The sequence below is a fragment of the Pongo abelii genome, chromosome 23 (assembly GCF_028885655.2).
Source record: "Pongo abelii isolate AG06213 chromosome 23, NHGRI_mPonAbe1-v2.0_pri, whole genome shotgun sequence".
NCBI lineage: Eukaryota > Metazoa > Chordata > Mammalia > Primates > Hominidae > Pongo > Pongo abelii.
Window position 1 is genome coordinate 46,308,831 of NC_085929.1, and position 20,829 is coordinate 46,329,659.

The following is a 20,829-nucleotide window of genomic DNA, read 5'->3' on the forward strand; positions in this document are numbered from 1 at the left end:
CATTAACAAAGTTAAATAGAAGCCAACGGTTGCTGTACTTCACAAAATAAAATCTGATAAATAAACTTCCTATTCCTTAACCAATTTACCTGCACCCAAAAGATTACAAACTTCTTCTGCTTCTGACAAGCAAGTGATTGGAGAGACAATGGAAGGAGGTGTTGCTAGTAAAGGCAGCTTTGGATCATCATCAAAAAATGTCATCAGGTCCTGACAGAAAACACAAGAACATGAGAATTGAAGAAAAAAATTAATATCCCTGGATGGACAATTTATTGAGCTACAAAGTATCTAAATGTGCTAACATCATCATAAACACATTCTGATTTAATTAACTCAAACATACATCTATCACTTGGCTGTCTACTGGGTGTAGGGAGGTTTTCTGCCCTCGGGAATCCCCAGACCTTGCTGAAGACACCTTGCGTAGATAGCAAGGATTTTGCTTAGGGCACTACCTTTACCTACCACCCTTCAGCATCCTTACAGCATACTATCTCAGAGGCCAATTATCTTGTCTCATTGGTAATCATAAAGCCACTTGTATGTATCTTTTATTCATATTTAAAACTTTTAACTTTTTATCATCAAGTAAAAAGTAGACACAAAAGATAATCCAATCATGCAGGTTAAACAATAATCAACTGATGGCTAATCTTGTTTCATTTATATCGCTACCATGGCTCATTTGTGATCTGTGACAACCTGTTTCACTTTGAAGCAAATCCTAGAATAATCCCTTATTTCATTATGTATCTCTGCCTTAGTCCATTCTGGTTGCTATAACAAAATACCATCAACTGAGTGGCTTATAAACAACAGAAATTTATTCCTTACAGTTTGGGAGGTTAGCAAGTCAAGGTGCTGGCAGATCTGATGTCTGGCAAGGCCCCACCTCCTAGACAGTCGTTTTTTCACTATAACCTCTCATGGCAGAAGGTGACCAAGGAGTTCTCTTGGCTTCTTTTATAAGGGCACTAATCATATTCATGAGGGCTATGCCCTTATGACCTAGTCACCTCCCGAAGATCCCGCCTCCTAATACCATCACTTTGGGTGTTACGATTTCAACTAAGAATTTGGGAGGAAAACAAGTATTCAGACGATAGCAATCTCTAACTGATAATAACTGCATCAAACTGATAAACTTCATAGCTCCTAATGTCATCAATTACCATAAAATATTCATATTTCCAACTTCTCCTAAATGCCATAAACAGGTTTTTCTATAGCTTGTTTGAAAAGGATCCAAATGAAGTCTATAGAGTGGGTTTAGTTGGTATGTCTTTTTTTTTTCTGTGAACTAGGGATAATTTTTCTCCATTGTAATTAACATAACAGTAAAATGCACAGACCTTACATGTAGAGCTCGATAACTTTTATCATATGAGTATACAGTTATATAGTAACCACATTTCCTTCACCCAGAACGTTTCCTCAAGCTCCTTTCCAGCTGATACCATCCCACCAGCCTGCATCATGACCACTATTCTATCCATATCACCACTATTGAATTTTGCCTGTTCTTGAGTTTCATATGAATGTAATCATACACTATGTATACTTTTGTGTCTGGTTCCTATTGCTCAACATAATGTACATGAGATTCATCCATGTTTTACTGTGTAGTTCCTCCCTCCTTTCCTACCTGTAAGAAAGGAGGGAGAGATTGCACAAAAAGCAGATGTGAATGTATCACAATTGTTTATCCATTCTCCTGCATATGGATTATTTCCAAAGTTCATCTATTATGAATAAAGCTACTATGAACATTCTTGCATAAATCTTTTTGTGGACAAATGCATTCATTATTCCTGGATACTACATAGTAGTAGTATAGCATTTCTAGCTTATAGGACAGGTCTATTTTTAACTTCATTAGAAACTGCCAAACCATTTTCCAAAGTGATTTACCCCTTTCAAAAACTCAACTTTGAGCTCATTTTAGATCTATATGTAAGAAATAATAGAGCCTATGTAACCTTTACTGTGTTTCCTCCAAAGGTAACATCTTGCAAAATTATAGTACAATATCATACTCAGGATATTGACATTGGAATAGTCAAGATACAGAACATTTCTATCACAATCACAAGAATCCTTTCTGATGCCCTTTCACAGACATACACTCCCTCAACAGAACTAATCTGTTCCTAATCTCTCCTTCATTTCCATAGTTGTGACATTTGAAGAATGCTATATAAATGGAATCATACAGTATGTAACCTTTTGGGACTGGCTTTTTTAGCCTCGCATAATTCCTAGAGATTCATCCAAATTATTTCATTTCAATAGTTTCTTCCTTTTCATTGCGAGTAGTACCCTTGATATAGATGTAACATAGTTTAACCTGTTAAAGGACCTCTGGATTGTTTCTAGATTTTGGCTATTACAAATAAAGCTGCTGTGAACATTTGTGTACAGGTCTTTGTATGATATACATTTTCTTTTTCTTTTTGAGACAGAGTCTCAGTCTGTCACCCAGGCTGGAGTGCAGTGGTGCCATCTTGGCTCACTGCAGCCTCAACTTCCCAGGCTCAATTGATCCTCCCACTTCAGCCTCCCAAGTAGCTGGGACTACAGGTACGCATCACCATGCCCGACTAAATTTTTTTTAATTTTTTTTTTTTTAGAAATGATGTTTAGCCATGTTGCCCAGGCTGGTCTCGAACTGCTGAGCTCAAACAATCCACCCAAACTTGGCATTCCAAAGTGCTGGGATTACAGGCATGTGCTGCCGTACCAGCCTAGATGTTCATATCTCTGGTATAAATTCCTAGGAGAGCAATTGCTGTTCATATAGTAGCCACGTTTAGATTTATTAAAAAGTACCAAACTGTTTTCCAGAGTAGCTGTACCATTTTGCATTCCTACCAGTAATATATTAGTGTTTTAATTTCTCCATATTCTCACCAGCATTTAGTGTTGTCACTATTTTTTAATTTTAGCCATTTTAATATTCATTGCATGTTTAAATTACATTTTCTTGAGGCTAATAATGTTGAACAACTTTTCGTGCGCTTACTTACCATCTGTATTTGTTAGAATGACTGTTCATAACATGTGCCCATTTTCTAATTGGACTGTTTGGTTTTAAACTGGTGAGTTTTAACAGTTCTTTAAATGCTCCAGATATTAGTCCTTTGCCAGACACGGGGTTTACAAATATTTTTTCCCAGTCTGTAAATTATCTTTCCATCCTCTTAACAGGGTCTTTTGCAGAGCAAACATTTTTAGTTTTGATGAGGTCTAATTTATCATATTTTTTCCTTTTAGGGATCATGCTTTCGTCCAGTTCTTTTTTTTTTCTTTTTCTTTTCTTTTGTTTTTTTTTGAGACAGAGTCTTGCCTTGTCACCCAGGCTGGAGTGCAATGGCACGATCTCGGCTCACTGCAACCTCCGGCTCCAGGGTTCAAGCGATTTTCCTGCCTCAGCCTCCCAAGTAGCTGGGATTACAGGTGCATGCCACCACGACCAGGTAATTTTTTGTATCTTTAGTAGAGACGGGGTTTTACCATGTTGGCCAGGCTGGTCTCGAACTCCTGACCTAGCGATCCGCCCACCTCAGCCTCCCAAAGTGCGGGGATTACAGGGGTGAGCCACCGCACCTGGCCCCAGTTCTAAATCTCAAAGATTTTTCTCCTATATATTCTAAAAGTTTTATAGTTTTATAGTTTACATTTAAGTCTGCGATTAACTTGGAGTGAATTTCTATATAAGGTTTAGGTTAAGATTCATGGTTGTCTGAATGTCCAATGCTGTAGCACCATTTTTTGAAAAGGCTAATCCTCCTACATTGAATTTCTTTTGCACCTTTGTCAAAAATCAGTTGGCCATGTTTGTGTGTGTCTATTTCTGGATTCTCTATTCTGTTCCACCGATCCAAGTGTCTGTCTCTCCATCAATACCGCACTCTCTTGATTACTGTAGCTATACACAGGCATTAATATCAGGCAGAGGGATTACTCCCATTTTGTTCTTCCTTTTCAAGATTGTTTTAGCTATTCTAGGGCCTGTGCCTTTCCATATCAATTTTAGAACAACGTTATTATCTATCCCTATAGAAAACCTTTCTGGGATTTTAATAGGAATTACATTAAACCTATAGAATAATTAGGGTCATCTACACTATGACCTCTACTATGTTGAGTCTTCCAATCCATGTAACACGATAGGTCTCTATTTGGGTCCTCTTTAATTTCCTTCATCAGTATTTTATAATTCTCAACATATAGACTCTGTACATGTTTTGTTAGATTTATACCTAAGTATTTCAATTTGGCTTTATACCTAAGTATTTTGATTTATACTTCAGTATTTTAATGCCTAAGTATTTCAATTTATACCTAAGTATTTCAAATGGTATTGTCTTAATTTAAGTTTCCACATGTTCATTGTTAGTATGTAGACATTCAGTTGATTTCTGTATGCTTTTATATATTGCTGGATTCCACTGGCTAATATTTTGTTGAGAATTTTTGCATCTAGTTTCATGAGAGATATTAGTCTGTAGTTTTCTTTTTCTGTACCTTCTTTGTTTAAACTTGGGATCAGGGTAATACTTGCCTCATAAAATGAATTGGGAAGTGTTCCCTCCTGTTCCATTTTCTGGAAGACACTGTGTAAAACTGCTGTTAATTCTTCTTTTTTTTTTTATTTTTTGAGACAGGGTCTCACTCTGTCACCTAGGCTGGAGTACAGTGATGCAATCAAGACTCTCATTTTTAAAATGATTGTAGAACTATTGAGTTTGGGTAGTTTACATTTTCTGAGAAATTATTCTATTTCTTTTGATTTGTCAAAGTTATAAAGTTTTTGGGTTTTTTTTTTTTTTTCTTTTTTTTTTTTTTTGAAAGAGTCTCACTCTGCCTACCTATTTTGATTATCTATTTGGTTTGTTTGGTTTGTTTGGTTTGTATCAGACACAGTAGTTTCACTACCCTAAAAATCCTCTGTGCTCTATTCATCCCTCCCTCCCAGTAACCAAACAAACCAAATATATGTTTTTGGTTTTGTTTTTGAGACAGTGTCTTACTCACTCTGTAGCCCAGGCTGGAGTGCAGTGGCATGACTTGGGCCCACTGCAAGCTCTGCCTCCCAGGTTCGAGTGATTCTCATGCCTCAGCCTCTTGAGTAGCTGGGACTATAGGCGCACACCACCACGCCTGGCTAATTTTTGTATTTTGTATTTTTTGTAGACACACAGTTTCACCATGTTGGCCAGGCTGGTCTCGAACTCCTGGCCTCAAGTGATCCGCTTGCCTCGGCCTCCCAATGTGCTGGGATTATGAGCATGCCTGGCCCGTAAGTATAAAGTTGTTGGTAGTAATCCCTTACTATCCTTTTAGAGCTGAAGCAATTGTAGTGGTTATCTCTTGTCTCATCCTGATACTGGTGATTTGTGTCTTCTCTCTTTATCTTTGCCAGTCTTGTTAGAGGTTTATCAACTTTTATTGTTTTTTAAATTTTTTTATTATTTTTAATTATTTATCTTTTTTTTTTTCAAAGAACTGGCTTTTTGTATCATTCCTTTTTCTCTGTTGTTTTCCTATTTTCAATTTCATTAATTTCTGTCCTTTATGATTTCCTTTCTTCTATTCCTTGTGCATTTATTTCACTTTTCTGAGTTTCCTGAGGAAAGAACTTAGATTATTGATTTCAAACCTTTCCTCTTTTCTACTGTAAGCGTTTAAAAAATTAAAATTTTAAAAAAATGTTTATATTATAAATGTAAGTGCTGAAAATTTCCCGCTCACCATCGCTTTAGATGTATTTCATATATTGCTAATATTGAGTGAACCTTAACGTAAACTGGACTTTGGGTGATTATGATATGTTAATGTAGGTTCATTGATTGTAAAAATTTGACACTCTGATATAGGATGTTGATAGGGGTGGGAAGGGTGTACTTGTAGGAGGGGTAGAGGACATAAGGAAAAATCTCTGTACCTTCCACTCAATTTTGCTGTGAACCTAATATGGCTCTAAAAAAATAGTCTGTTAAAAAAAAAAAAAAAAGATCAGAGTGACTTTTTTTAAATTTTGAGGGAGAGTCTTGCTCTGTTGCCCAGATTGGAATGCAGTGGTGTAATCTTGGCTCAAGCTGTCCTGCCACTTCGGCCTCCCTGGCGGCTAGGACTATAAGCGCATGCCATTATGCGCAACTAATTTTTTTTTTTTTTTGAGACAGTCTCGCTCTGTCACCCAGGCTGGAGTGCAGTGGCTCAATCTCGGCTCACTGCAAGCTCTGGCTCCCAGGTCCATGCCATTCTCCTGCCTCAGTCTCCCGAGTAGCTGGGACTACAGGCGCCCGCCACCACGCCTGGCTAATTTTTTGTATTTTTAATAGAGACGGGGTTTCACCGTATTAGCCAGGATGGTCTCTATCTCCTGACCTCGTGATCCACCGGCCTCAGCCTCTCAAAGAGCTGGGATTACAGGCATGAACCAGTATGGTCAGCCGAGGGTAACATTTTGTAAAGATTTTTTAAACATTTAATAAAGATTTTATAAACAGTTTATAAAGATTTCTATAAAGCAAAAAAAGTCATAAATAAAAATTTTAAATCAAATGGAAAATAGATAAAGAACCAGGAAGTGGGCTAATCCTCTAATACACAAATTGCTCTTAGGAATTGGTAAGACAAAGATGAGAAACCAAACAGGAAAATAAGCAAAGGACATGAATAGAGTTAACAGTAAAAAGAAACAAACATGCCCAATAAACACATAAAAAGTTACAGTAAAAAATTAAAATAAAAATTTTCTTCCTCTCGGATTGACAAAAATGAAAACTTTTGATAACAGTATTTGCAAAGATGAGGGGAATCAGATGATAGACTGTATAAACTGTATACCAGTACTGTGTACCAATATAAACTGGTACAACTTTTAGGAGGATAATTTGGCAGCATTTTTCAAAATTAAAAATAAGTACAACCTTTTGGCAATTCCCCTTCTGAGACAGCATCATAAAAATATATGTACAAGGATTATTATTGCAACTTTGCTTTAACAGGCAAAAACATGAAAGAGCCAAGTGATTACCAATAGGAAATGGCTAAGATTTTATATATATATGTATGTGTATACGTATATATATAAGGAATACAGCACAGCAATATGTACTGATATAGAAAAATGTCTATAAGATGTAGTTTACTAAAAAAGCACACCTTGAAATATACATTGAATGATTACATTTATTATACAGAAAGATGTCCGTGATATATTATTTAGTTCAAAGCATGTTGCAGAGCAATACATATTGAATGAGAACAGTTAGGTAAAAGAAATGTGTAGACACAAAAATTTCCCCCCAAAATCACTGGAAACTGCTGGAGTTGCCTCTGGGGAAAGGAACTTGAGAAGCATGGAGGACTAAGGAGCCACCCTGCTCTGCACTCTTTACTCTTTCATGTTGTCTGAACACTTTTCAATAAGTACTTTCTAATTTAAAAAGAAGTAACAAGAGTACAAGCATGAAAATAAAAAAACCATTTTAAGCATAAAACAATGATGTAGCAAAAAGATACAAGAAAAATGAATTAACATAATTAGAATAAGTAGAATTTCCATTTCTCTAACAACTTTGGTGAGATCAAATTTTAGGAAATATAATAAATGGCATCCCAATAAACCAAAAGATAAAAATGTATACTCTTCATTTAGCAAAATAACAAATGAAGGCAGTAGGAAACAAATATTTATCGTGTGTCACTATCAATTTAGTAAATCACAACTAGACTGAAGGTTTTGGTCAGCTTTTATTTTGTGTGAACCAATTCATAGCATCTCTATCCGTTTCTATGGAAACAACTGCAACCAAAAAAATCACAACCTCATTGTTGAATCTCCTCAAACAGGAAAAGAGTAAGGTCTTTTGAGGTGATGAAAAGCTGCAAATAGCCTTATTCATTAGCAAATCTAATAATAAAAATTCTGGGCATATATATAGAGAAAACAGATCCATGTCTGTCATAAATTTAAAGTCTTTCCTTAGTTTTGAAAGTAACGTTTAGGCAAGCGCTGTTCTGCTTTTAAAAGCTCTATTCTGTTATGAATTTTGTTTACTGCATTTAAGATAATTTTTCTTTCATTTATAAAATGAGAATAGTTAAAGAGGTTTCTATTTACATTTTTAAGAGATATTTTAAGCGCCCCTCATTCTGCCTAAGCAATCATTTATTTCTCATTCTGTAGATGTAGTACATTTGACAACAACAATTAGATTTACTGTTCAACTTACTAGGTTTTGTCTTCTGCTACAAGAGCAGACTACTGAAGAGGACATATTGGAATGTAACAAATGCTCCTAATAGTAATAAGAGAAAATGCTTGTCAAGAGGATAATGGGATATTGTTATAATACAGTGATGCTTTGAAAAAGGAAAATCCAACTTCTAAACTTCTTTTGAGAGAAATGCACCATTTTTTCTCACTGAAATAAGATGTAATGTAGATCAATAACACTGAGTTTCTCTGAAGTAAGAAAAAAACAATAGTAATCAGGATTTAAAGACTGATACAAAAAAAATTAGGTGACAATTTATTTCTCTGGTTCCAAATCACATAGGATTATTCAAGTCTGTCTTCTACCTCAAAAGCCATCAGCAGAAAATAGCCTGATCTCAAATTTTAAAATCATTTTGGCTGGGCACGGTAGCTCACGCCTGTTATCTCAGCACTTTGGTAGGCCAAGGTGGGTGGATTGCCTGAGGTCAGGGGTTCAAGATCAGCCTGGCGAAATCCTGTCTCTACTAAAAATACAAAAATTAGCTGGGCATGGTGGCAGGCACCTATAGTATGAGCTACTTGGGGGGCTGAGGCAGGGCAATCACTTGAACCTGGGAGGCAGAGGCTGAAGTGAGCCGAGATCGTGCCAGTGCACTTCAGCCTGGGTGACATAGACTCTGTCTCAATAAATAAATAAATAAATAAATAAAATAATTTTTGACTTAATGTCTTATCTTTAAATTTTATTTATTTATTTATTTTACAGATGGGGTCTCACTACGTTGCCTAGGTTGGAATGCAGTGGCTATTCACAGATGTAATCATAGCATACTATCTACAGTTGCAAACTCCTTGGGCTCAAGTGATCCTCCTGCCTTAGGCTCCCAAGTAGCTGGAACTACAGACACACACCACTATGCCCTGTTGTCTTATCTTTTAAAATAATCTATGCATGTGTACACACACATACACACACACACACACACACACACCTGAGACGGAGTCTCACTCTGTCACCCAGGCTGGAGTGCAGTGGTGTAATCTTAGCTCACTGCAACCTCCACCTCCCAGGTTCAAGCGATTCTCCTGCCTCAGCCTCCCGAGTAGCTGGGATTACAGGTACACACCACCACACCCGGTAATTTTCATATTTTTAGTAGAGATGGGGTTTCACCATGTTGTCCAGGCTGGTCTTGAACTCCCGACCTCAAGTGATCCATCCACCTCGGCCTCCCAAAATGCTGGGATTACAGGTGTGAGCCACTGTGCCCGGCCCCTAAAATAATCTATGTCTTTTCAGTCAGTGAGCTATTACGAAATTAAAGAACAGCGAAATTTTAATTTTACGTACCTTTCTAAGCTGTTAGAAAAACAATTGAATCCAATACCTAATTGGGTTGGAGAAAGGCATCAGGAACAGAAAGTAAAAAATAATAATAATAATTCCAACCTTCCTCATAGGAATTGCAGCAGGGAACACTGAGAAAAGCACTCTGAGCACAAGACTAAACAAGCATCTTTCACAGGAAAAAAAGAGAAGCTAACAACATTCATTTACTGTCTATTATTCATTCATTTCTTCAGTTGACAAAAATTTGTCAACTGAAGATTCAGCAATGAATAAAGACTAAAAAGGTCTCTACTCAAGAAGATTTCCTTCTAGTGGGAGAAACAGACAACAAACAGAAAAACGAATTAATGAGATAATTTCACAGTCATGAGTGAAACGGATTTCTAGCCAAGATGGTTCTGTATGTTCATACTTTGGGGATGTCTCCCTTCTCCAAATATAGAGCAACGAGAGAGAAAATGCAAATGTGAAAATTAAAAATATATAGTCATGCTCAAAACCAAGATTAACATCTTCATGGAACAGAAACAAATAATGGTAAGGAGAGGCTGAAGCTGTGGACTTTTGGGGCTCTGGGTACAGAAAATGTCAGAGAAAATCAGGAGCTCAACTGTTGAAGGCTACAGTGTTAATTCAAGATAGGAGTGCTGAATATGGACTCCCTGCTTGAGATTATGCTCGGGTATTAGGATCCCCACTTACAAAGGAAGCTGAAATAACCTGTCATCAGTCACAGCCTGGGGTTGTGGCTTCTAAAAGTATTAGACTTGGATAGGTGAGAGGACACAAACCTCTCTAGCAATTAAAATACAGCATCCTTTGGTCTAGGGACCAGATCTGCAATATCTCTGATACCAGCAAAAGAAAGCAATCCCAAGCTGCCAGTAAGTCCTGAATGTGGATGAATAGTTCCGGGTGTCAGGAGGAGGCAAAATGAAAATCTGTTAAGCAGGAAGGAGAAAGGACACAGAGAGAAAGATTAAGAAACAAAAACAAAAACTTGAGCTACTCAAGATGAGCTTATAATCCAATACTCTAAAACACAGAAAGAAAACCAAATTCACTCCTGAAAAAGTCAATATAATAAAGAAATATAGGGGCCAGGTACGGTGGCTCATGACTGTAATCCCAACACTTTGGGAGGCCAAGGCGGGTGGATCACCTGAGGTCAGGAGTTCAAGACCAGCCTGGCCAACATGGTGAAACCCCATCTCTACTAAAAATGTAAAAAATTAGCCAGATGTAGTGGCAGGCGTCTGTATACCCAGCTACTTGGGAGGCTGAGGCAGGAGAATCGCTTGAACCCCAGAGGCGGAGGTTGCAGTGAGCCGAGGTCACGCCACTACACTCCAACCTGGGTGACAAGAGCAAAATTCTGTCTCAAAAAACACAACAAACAAACAAAATATATAGAAAGTATTTAAAACTAAGTACACGTAGTCTTAAAAGATAATGAAAAGGATAACATTTAATTTACTGGAATAAATCAAGAAATAAAAACAGGCAGATATGAAATAAGTACAAACGGATATACTTAAGCAATGAGAGGTTCTCTAAATGAAAAATAGAGTTATTAAAATAAAAACCTGGCAGAGTGTGGTGGCTCATGCCTGTAATCTCAGTGCTTTGAGAGGCCAAGGCGGGAGGATCGCTTGAGGCCAGGAGTTCGAGACTAGCCTGGGCAATATAGTAAGACCTCGTCTCTACAAAATATTTTTAAAATTAGCCAGGCATAGTGATACACTCCCAGCTGCTTGGGAGGCTGAGGTGGGAAGATTGCTTGCACCCAAGAGTTTGAGGTCACAGTGAGCTATCATCATTCCACTGCATTCCACCATGGGCAACAGAGTGAGACCCTGTTTCTAAAATAAATAAATAAATAAATACCTCACTAGACAGAAAAATTCTAAGTGGGCACCTATGAAAGGAGAATAAATGAATTGAAAGATGATCTAATCACAATGCAGCATGGAGATATGAAACAAAAAAATGTTTTAAAAAGCTGTTGAAAGCCATTAAAAATGACAGAGTAATCCAATGTATATTTAACGGAAATTAAGCAGAAAAAGTGTTCAAGGAAATGGAGGAAAAGTAATGTTTGAAGAGCTATATGCTAAAATTAAAGATGTGAGTTGTCATGTGAAAGTGCAAACAGGAGTTAAGTAGATATTATGTCTGAGAAGGTCGCAGAACACTGCAGAAAGAACAGCAAGTCCTGCTTCTGGTTCTGGTGGCTCCGTCTCACAAGATCAACCCAGGAGGTACTATAAAGGAACAACATCAAAATGAGAAGAAAACTGAAAGGCCCCTGGGGAGACACAGAGCTCTTTTGAACTGGTAAATTTGTGTGAGAGTGAGTAGGGGTGTTGGTGCTGGCTTTATCCTGGGACGGAAGGAAGGGAGTCTGCAGTGACAAGATAACATAGGAAGAAAGTATCGTAATGACACTCCATTTACTGCCCTGCAACTGGCCTCCACAGCTACTGGGACTCAGGCAGCTGTACTCAGGAGTACCTTCTAGTCTGTGCAGAAACTGAGTGGGCAAGGAGCTGAGAAAATTTGGTGGCGACTGGGGTAGGCTTGGGAAGATGCTTCTTCACCCTTCCTCTTCCTGTCCCCCAGGTGGGCATGTGGTTTGCAATTTAAGAAGTGTCTCCCCCTAAGGCTACTTCTTCTTGGGGTATTAAGAATTAATTCCTAACTTGAGGCATTGATCCTTAGGATGAGGAATGATCAGCTTAAGTCTTATGGGGGTGAAGGGGAAGAAATACTCTTCACTCTAGAGTTCATTTCCCTCACCTCCCACTTAAGCTGATAGGGAGCAGATAGACTAAGCTCAAGCCTTTAGCAATCCTAAAAAAAAGCAGCCATTACCTCTAAAGATAACCAGCCATTGGAGGAGCATAACTATTTCAAAAGAAAAATTAAAAACTGAATCACTGATTTCATCAGAAGCCCAGATATTAGAAAACATAGACCAAGAATTTAAAATAAATTTACTAAACATACCAAGATAAATGAAAAGGGATATGAGTAATATGAAACAAGAAGACATGATATAAAGAAGAAACATAAATACTGAATATTACATATAAAAATAGAATAGTTGAAATAGAGAATATAGATGATATTTAAAATTGAATGGATATAGCTGAGAATAAATTACTAAGCTGGAAGATCAAATTGAGGAACTCACAGAAAAATGAGAAAACGAATAGAAACTATAAAGTGAAGAGATATAAATATAGAAAGAGAATTACTAATATCCAGATAATAAGAATCCAAGAAAGATAAAAAAGTGAAAATCAACAGTAGAAAATGTTTGAAGAAAAACCGAGATAACTTTCACAGGACTAAATAGAGATGAAAAATCCTCCAACTGAAAAGTCCCATGGGTGAGAAGGAGGAAAGAAAAGAAAACCACACTTACGCATACTGTAGTAAAATTTAAGTCTTTTCAACAAATAGTGTTGAAACAACTGGATATACTTGGGCAAAAATAAATAAATAAATTAAAAGCCCTTTATCTATATACTTCACACCTTACACAAAAATTAATTCAAAATAGATCACAGACCTAAACGTAAAACATGACACTTTTAGGAGAAAACCTGTGTGACTTTGTTTAGGCAAAGAGTTCTTAGATATGACACCAAATGCATGATTTTCAAAAACTGAAAAATTTGACTTCATTGAAATCTTAAAATTTTGCTCTGTGAAAGATATTGTTAAAAAGAAAACACAAGCCACAAACGGAGAGAAAATACACACAGATCACATATCTGACAAAGAACTTACATCCAGAATATGTGAAGAACTCAAAACTCAATGGTAAAAAGAAAACCAATTCAATTAGAAAATGGATAAAAGATGTGAACATATGAATAAGGTCAAAGATAAGTTATAATGCCACAAATAAGCACATGAAAAGATATTCAACATCATTAGCCATTTGGAAAATGCAAATTAAAATCACAATGAGATATCATTACAGACCTATTAGAAGAGCTAAAATTAAAATAGCAGTAATACCAAAAGTTGGTTAGGATGCAGAGCTACTGGATCTCTTATGCATTGCTCATGGGAATATAAAATGGTATAGCCACTCTGGAAAATAGTTTGACTGTTTTTTGCAAAACTTGGCACGCACTTACCATACAACCCTACAACTCTCTGACATTTATCCCCGAGATATGAAAACTTCACACAAAAATATGTACACAAATATTCACAGCAACTTTATTCATCATAGCTAAAGAAGGAAACATCCAAATATTCTTCAATGAATGAATGGCTGAACAAAATCTGGTGTATCCTGACAGTAGAATGTACTCAGCAACAAAAAAGGGATGCGTTACTGATTCATGTGACAACCTGTCGGCCCCCCAGGAGCATTACACTGAGCGAAAAAATTCCATCTCAAAAGGCTGCATACTGTCTCATTCCATTTATACAACATTCTAGACATGACGAACACTGCAGAGATGGAGAAAATATTATTGCCAGAGGATGGGTTGGGAGTGGGGTGGGTAGCACGAGGCACTTCTTTTGTGGTGATGGAACAGTTCTGTATCTTCATTGTGGTTCTGTTTACACATATCTATACATGGGATATAATTACATAGAACCACACACACAAAAACACAAATGCAAGTTTAAAAATCTGAACAGTGAATTGAAAAGTTGAATAATGAATAAGGTCTGCAGTCCAGTTGGTACTAATTAATATACCAATATCCGTTTTCTGGTTTTGATGTTGCGCTACAACCATACAACATGCCAACAGTGGCACAAGCTGAGAGAAGGGCATACGGGACTCTGTACTATTTTTGCAACTTCCTGTGAGTATACAATTATTTCATAGAATTCTTTTTAATGGGTAGAAAAAGACTATTCAACAAATTAAATATTGCCTATCCACAAGGGTACAAAGAAGGGACTCTATCTTCTACTATACAGAAAAATTCTAGAGGACATAAGGACCTCAACACTTAGAAGAAAAAATAAGAGATTTTATTATATTAGGGTAAGAAAGAATTTCTCAAGATTTTTTTAGTAGCACAGACCATAAAACTTTGATAATTTGACCTTATTAATATTTAAAGCCCTGAATAACAAAAGACACCAAAAGCAAAGTTAAAAGACAAGCACAATTTCTCTTGGAACACATGAAGGTGCAAAGGACAAATTAAAAAAAAACCCAAAACATAAAAACACATCGTCCGCTAGGGCCTCCAGAAAGAACATAGCCCTACAGACACCTTGATTTTAGCCCAGTGAGCCCTGGGTCAGGCTTCTAACCTACAGAAGATAATAAATTTGTTTGTTTTAAGGCACAAAACTTGCAGTGATTTATTACAGCAGCTATAGGAAACTATAGACTTACCTCTGTTGATTTCCAACCAGGAATCTTGAGTGGAAGTGTTTCCTGGGACAACATAGTTTCTGTAGGCAAATGAACATCTTGGCAATGCTCTTGTTTCAATCCTGCCTTGCACACATTTTCTGTCAACAATATAAAGCTAAGATTTTACTTTGGCAAAACACAGTTATGTTTTTATATTAGTTCCCAATTTGTAAGTTAATAACTTCTGAAGATACCTTTTTTTTCCTGCTAAATATAAACCATCTGCCAGTGGTAACCTATGAGTGTTAATCACTTTAATATGTCTCTTTGTAACAAGTGAGAAGTTCAGACTGATTTTAAAAATACAACTTAAATTCTTAAGAAAATAAAATTATTTTCTTTATATTTGACAAATATTCATACAAATTTATAATGCACTTATGTGGTTTTGATTGACTGCATATTAACAATAATTATGATAAGTCAATCTAGAATAAATATTAAAATCTTTGGTCAGAGAAAATTTAGAAAAATAATTTAAATTCTAGCCCTTTCCTACATCAACAACTCTGTTATAACATTACTTAGTCATCGTTTCTAAAAAATAAGGTTTAATATAGTAGAGAAAATAGAGTTTGAAAAAGTGAAAAGTATTCAAATAAAATTTTAGCAAAGCAGGAATGAGAACTATAATTATTTTAATTAATATTTTAAAGAACTTTATTACTGCAGTGTGAATTTGTTGTGTTCTAAGAGAAACTAATCAGAAATGTATAGATTATTAGATAAAAGAACTCAACACAATTTTTAAATTTTGATTTGAACATAAAAGAATACACCTGTGATATGGTTTGGATTTGTGTCCCCACCCAAGTCTCATGTCATATTGTAATCCCCAATGTTGGAGGAGGGGCTTGGTGGGAGGTGATTGGTTCATGGGGCGGATTTCCCCCTTGTTCCTGTGAGAGTGGATTCTCATGAGAGCTGGTTGTTTAAAAGTGTGTAGCACCTCCCGCTTCGCTCTCTTCCTCCTGCTCCAGCCATGTAGGACATTCTTGCTTCCCCTTTGCCTTCCGCTCTGATTGTAAGTTTCCTGAGGCTTCCTCAGCCATGCTTCCTGTACAGCCTGCAGAACCATAAACCAATTAAACCTCTTTTCTTTATCAATTACCCAGTCTCAGGTAGTCCTTTATAGCAATTTGAGAATGTACTAATACAACCAGTGAAAATAAACTGGTATTTCTCTTTATATCTTTTTGCTAAACAATATTTTTACAGTCCGAATCTTTCCCTTCCTATGTTAATTACTATATATTAGTACCAACTCTAAAAAGTCTAATCTGAAAGTATTAGTACCAACTCTATCTCAGCATATCATTGGGCACAATAGGAAGTATAAGAAAACTACCTTCAAATTGGTATATACACACTACTGGGGATATGTAAAGATTTCCCAAGGGCTAGGTGGGCATAGATAGTTTTAAAGGAAGCAATTTCCAGATCGGCAACTTCCACCTATGTTCTTACCAAAAACTGATCTGCCTGAGAATGCAACTACGCAGAGGTATCAGGCTAGTTCTTTCCCATTTCCCTCCAATAATCAATTTTCTCCCATTTTACAAAAGAAAGGCATATCCTCACCCATCTTATTATGATACATCTTCCCAAGCATAAGAACCTCTAAGGCACCAAATAATAGTTAAAAATACGAACATAGAGGAAGCCTCCTTTAATCAAAGCAGAAAAAAACTAATGGTCTGTCTGTCCAGACCTTTCTTTTAATGAGAAAGCATGGCATAAATAACAAGGTATTTTGGTCCACACCAGCATGTTTGGTATTCTGATATATTACAGTACGAGGCAGCAGGACAGATGACAAGTTTTGTTTAATGTCCTTGTGTTTTTCATTCCTCACCTATTATCAAAGAATGCATTATTCCTAAGGAAAGGTCCCCTGAGAGCAAAGCCAGGCAAGCATGAGAGGCAGGGGTGCCATATGTCACCAATGCAACAAACTCCTGATGAGGCTGCGTGCCTTTGCCATCCATCTTAGGAAAGGATTCAGGAGTGTGAAGACAATCAGGACAACATCTGTTTATACATTTATTTGAATAAAGTAAGACATTTTCTGAAGGAAACTTTAAATCTGATTTGGCTAGTTGTCTTAACAATGAGAGTTGGCTTTGCCAACTAGATTATATGGTAAATATTTTCCAAAAATTGAATGAACCAAATCTGAGGTTCTATAGAGTTGATGAAAGTATATTTAGAGCATATGATACAATAAAATCATTTTCTCAAAAAATTGCATTGACAGGTATATTGCAATTAATATTTTAATTTTTCTCCCGCTTTCTGAGTATATTCGGTTAAAGTATAACAGATTGAATTAATAGTTATTTAATAAATTTTAGTATGAATTTTTTCAGTATTGTTCCTAGAAATTGAGAAAGTAAATTACTCCTTATGACTGTTTAACAAGTCTTTTTCTAAGCAGGGTGTTTCTAATCCTTTGCTTTCAGCAACACTGAAAAATGACTTCATCGAGTTAACAGTCAACAAGAGATAAAAATATATTTTTATAATCACTATATAATTTCCAGCATATTACTTGAAAGAAATTCATAGAATTGACTGACACTATTATAATAAAGCACCTTCTTGTCCCATCTATGATTTAGGTGAACAAGTTTTCTCAGCATTTATCTTTATACAAATATAAATAAAATAGAGGCAGGATTTCTGCTGAGCCCTGCTTATAGCTAGCAATCAGTCACATTCCTATGTGGACAAATGAGCAGTTCCAATTATCTCATAAAACCATATATTTCTAATAAAATTTATTTAACAAATATTCATACAAATTTATAATGCATTTATGTGGTTTTGATTGACTGCATACTAACAATAATTGTAATAAGTCAATCTAGAAGAAACATTAAAACCTTTGGTCAGAGAAAATTTAGAAAAATAATTTCAATTTTATATCTATTTGATGTAGAGAAGATTTCCAAGCATAAAAATACTTTATATTAGAATAAAATTCTGCAAGAAATGTAGAATAAACATATGACTTCAAAGAGAAAAGGGAATAATGTAAAATTTCTAAGAGTTAAGGACTTCATGTACTTTTTTTTTAAATGAATGACTACAGGTATCAATCACAATGGTATTTAGATTCCTTTAGATACATTTAAAAGACGGATATAACTTAACAGTTTGCTTGTTTTTTCTTTTCTTTTGTCCTTAATGTCAATATTTACAATGTGCCAGAATTATATCCTTTGCAGTTATTTATACTTATAAAACTTCATATATCAACTTAAAAATGTGTGAGGAGGTACATAGTGTTTCAAAATCATTTTAGGGGTTAGGCAAAAAAAAAAAAAATACTGAAAAGCGGTAATATAAGGCACAGTCTTTACCTTCTAGAAGTTTATAGCCTGACTAGGTATGTAAGTCTAACATACAGACTTACAGGAAACAGAACAATTATATGCTAAACATTCTTGAATTAATTAATTTTAGGAACAGATACTCTAAGGAGGAAAACAGCAATGTGCCCCAGAGTAATCAAAAACAGCCACAAAGAGGAAGTAAAATTTAAACAAGGCTTTGAAGGATGGCTAGGATTCCAATAAGGGTAGAGGCAAAGAGAAATTACTCTGAGCAGAAGGAACTACGTGGGCAAAGGGAGAAAGTATGGTAGATGCCAGAGATACTGAAGAAATACGAATTTTTCATTTATGGTTGTAACGTTTTGTTTTAATTTCGCATAAAAGTGAATAATTAAAATGAGCTTATTTGGGGCTTGGAGATTTTGTAGCTAATATTGGCAAAGAGTGGTGACTTGGGGCTTAGATCATCTATCTACTTTCACTGGACTTAATCAACTACATTATCACTCGCTCAGCATTCAGCAACTAAGTTATCTTTGAAATCATATGGTCTTAGGTTTTAGACATTACAGAAGTAGATTAGTAAAAATGTCAGATGGTCAATTTTGAAGTAAATTGTGAGAGAAACTGAAGAATAGCAAGAATTGTGAAGGAAAAAATATCTGGCATGTTGGAGATGCATTTTGGCCTAGAATAGCCTAAATGTTGTAAACCTATCTTATGAGGCAAGAAAGAAAGCAATTAGAATATAGTGGGTCTATGGAAACTCATTAAATTTTTCTTTCAGTATCAGACAGCATAACACTGGAAGTGAGGTATGCTTAATTAGATTTGGTAATTACACAACATTTATCTCTGGATTTTCACAAGCAAGTAGGAGAGAACATACATTTAGTTCCTTATAGTTCCTTAGTGGAAATGAGATCTCTTTGGTCTTGTAAGCTACTTATCAATTGACACTGTGAAGTCACAAGCCAATGAAGACTAGTATGTGAATGAGAAACCTCAGAGGAAAAAGTAATGATGCTGCAGGAAATGAAGCCACTGAGTCATTCAAAGATAAGTGCTTCGATACCAAGGTTGTAAGTACTTTGTGGAAACTATCTAGAAAGAAGCTGTACATCGCACTGAGCCTGCACCACTCAGATAATACCACAAAGCAGAACTTGTGAACCCTCCGATATTTCTTAGATGAGATATCAAACTGACGTTCAAATTATCAGGCATTAGCAATGCACCATACATTTTGGAAATGCAATGCTCCATAAGTTGAACAGATTTCCAAATTGTTCCATTTATTATTTAGCATATAATAACCATGTCCTTTTAGGTGTAATGTAAGTAAATTAAATAATTTGCTTAACAAAATTAATTTTTAGTAACAGATATATTGCATTATCGAAAATATTCAGTGGGCTAAGGAAGAGCTAGTAAGATCTAAAAGTCAAGTCTCATGGTGCTTAAGTTTATATCTAACTTTTACAGAATTGTGAATTTGGAACCTTGACTCCAATTTCGTTGTTTTGGCACATAGTTAAACTTAAGCATCTTTTTTTTTTTTTTGAGACGGAGTTTTGCTCTGTCGCCCAGGCTGGAGTGCAGTGGCGTGATCTCAGCTCACTGCAAGCTCCGCCTCCCAGGTTCACGCCATTCTCCTGCCTCAGCCTCCTGAGTAGCTAGGACTACAGGCGCCCTCCACTGCCCCTGGCTAATTTTTTGTATTTTTAGTAGAGACAGGGTTTCACCGTGGTCTCGATCTCCTGACCTCCTGATCCGCCCGCCTCGGCCTCCCAAAGTGCTGGGATTACAGGCGTGAGCCACCGCACCCGGCTAACTTAAGCATCTTAAAGTAGTTGGTATTTGTCACATTTTTTTTTAACTTTCATTTTGTAATAATTTTAAGCTTACAGAAAAGTAACAAGAATAGTACAAAGAACGCCCATATGGTCTTCATCCAGATTCACCAATTGTTAACATTTTGCCCCATTTGCTTTATTCTCTATTCTCATTATCTATTTATGTACACATATTATTACTGTCCTATATTTTAAATCTAGAGGAAAAGCCATTGTAGGTTGGGTTCCCTAGGAAACAGACTCTCAGACTCAGATTTGTATGTGGGAGAGCCATTAGGGAGCGTTCTTAGAAACTACCAGCGAGGAGGGAGGCAGGCAGGCAGGATCGGGTCAAGCAAGCACAGTTGCAATAACTGTAGCACACTTGCAATAAAGGACTCAGCTGATCCTTATAGGAGCTTTGAGGCTGGAATGGCTCTTCACAGTTGTCCTGCCTTGATGTAGGACCCCTTAGCTAGGGGGCATGACCTTGAACGAAGAGGCTCTCTTCAGCTGTTGGGAATTCCCAGAGGAGGATTCAGTTGAGAGCCCACAGCCAACACCCTCCCACAACTCAAGAGTGCCTTGATCTTGAAGCAAGGATCTGGGAGACACACCACAGTATCCACTACAGATACAACCTCTATGTTTCTGCTTTATTG

The 20,829-nt window shown here is 36.4% G+C and overlaps 1 protein-coding gene across 6 annotated transcripts in view; it reads right to left on the bottom strand.

Moving 5' to 3' along the window:
- The window catches only part of ENTHD1 (ENTH domain containing 1), a 167,742-nt gene that overhangs the window by 99,536 nt on the left and 47,377 nt on the right, over window positions 1-20,829 (bottom strand). For 4 of the 6 annotated variants that reach the window (XM_024239971.3, XM_054543489.2, XM_054543487.2 and 1 more), the window contains exons 4-5: window positions 14,974-15,092; window positions 90-210 (exon numbers count right to left, since the gene is read on the bottom strand). In XM_024239971.3, coding sequence (XP_024095739.2) covers window positions 90-210; window positions 14,974-15,092 — 240 coding nt within the window. Of the gene's footprint in view, window positions 1-89; window positions 211-14,973; window positions 15,093-15,943; window positions 16,061-20,829 lie in introns of all 6 variants that reach the window. The other 2 variants (XM_054543490.2, XM_054543486.2) reach the window with 1 other exon arrangement.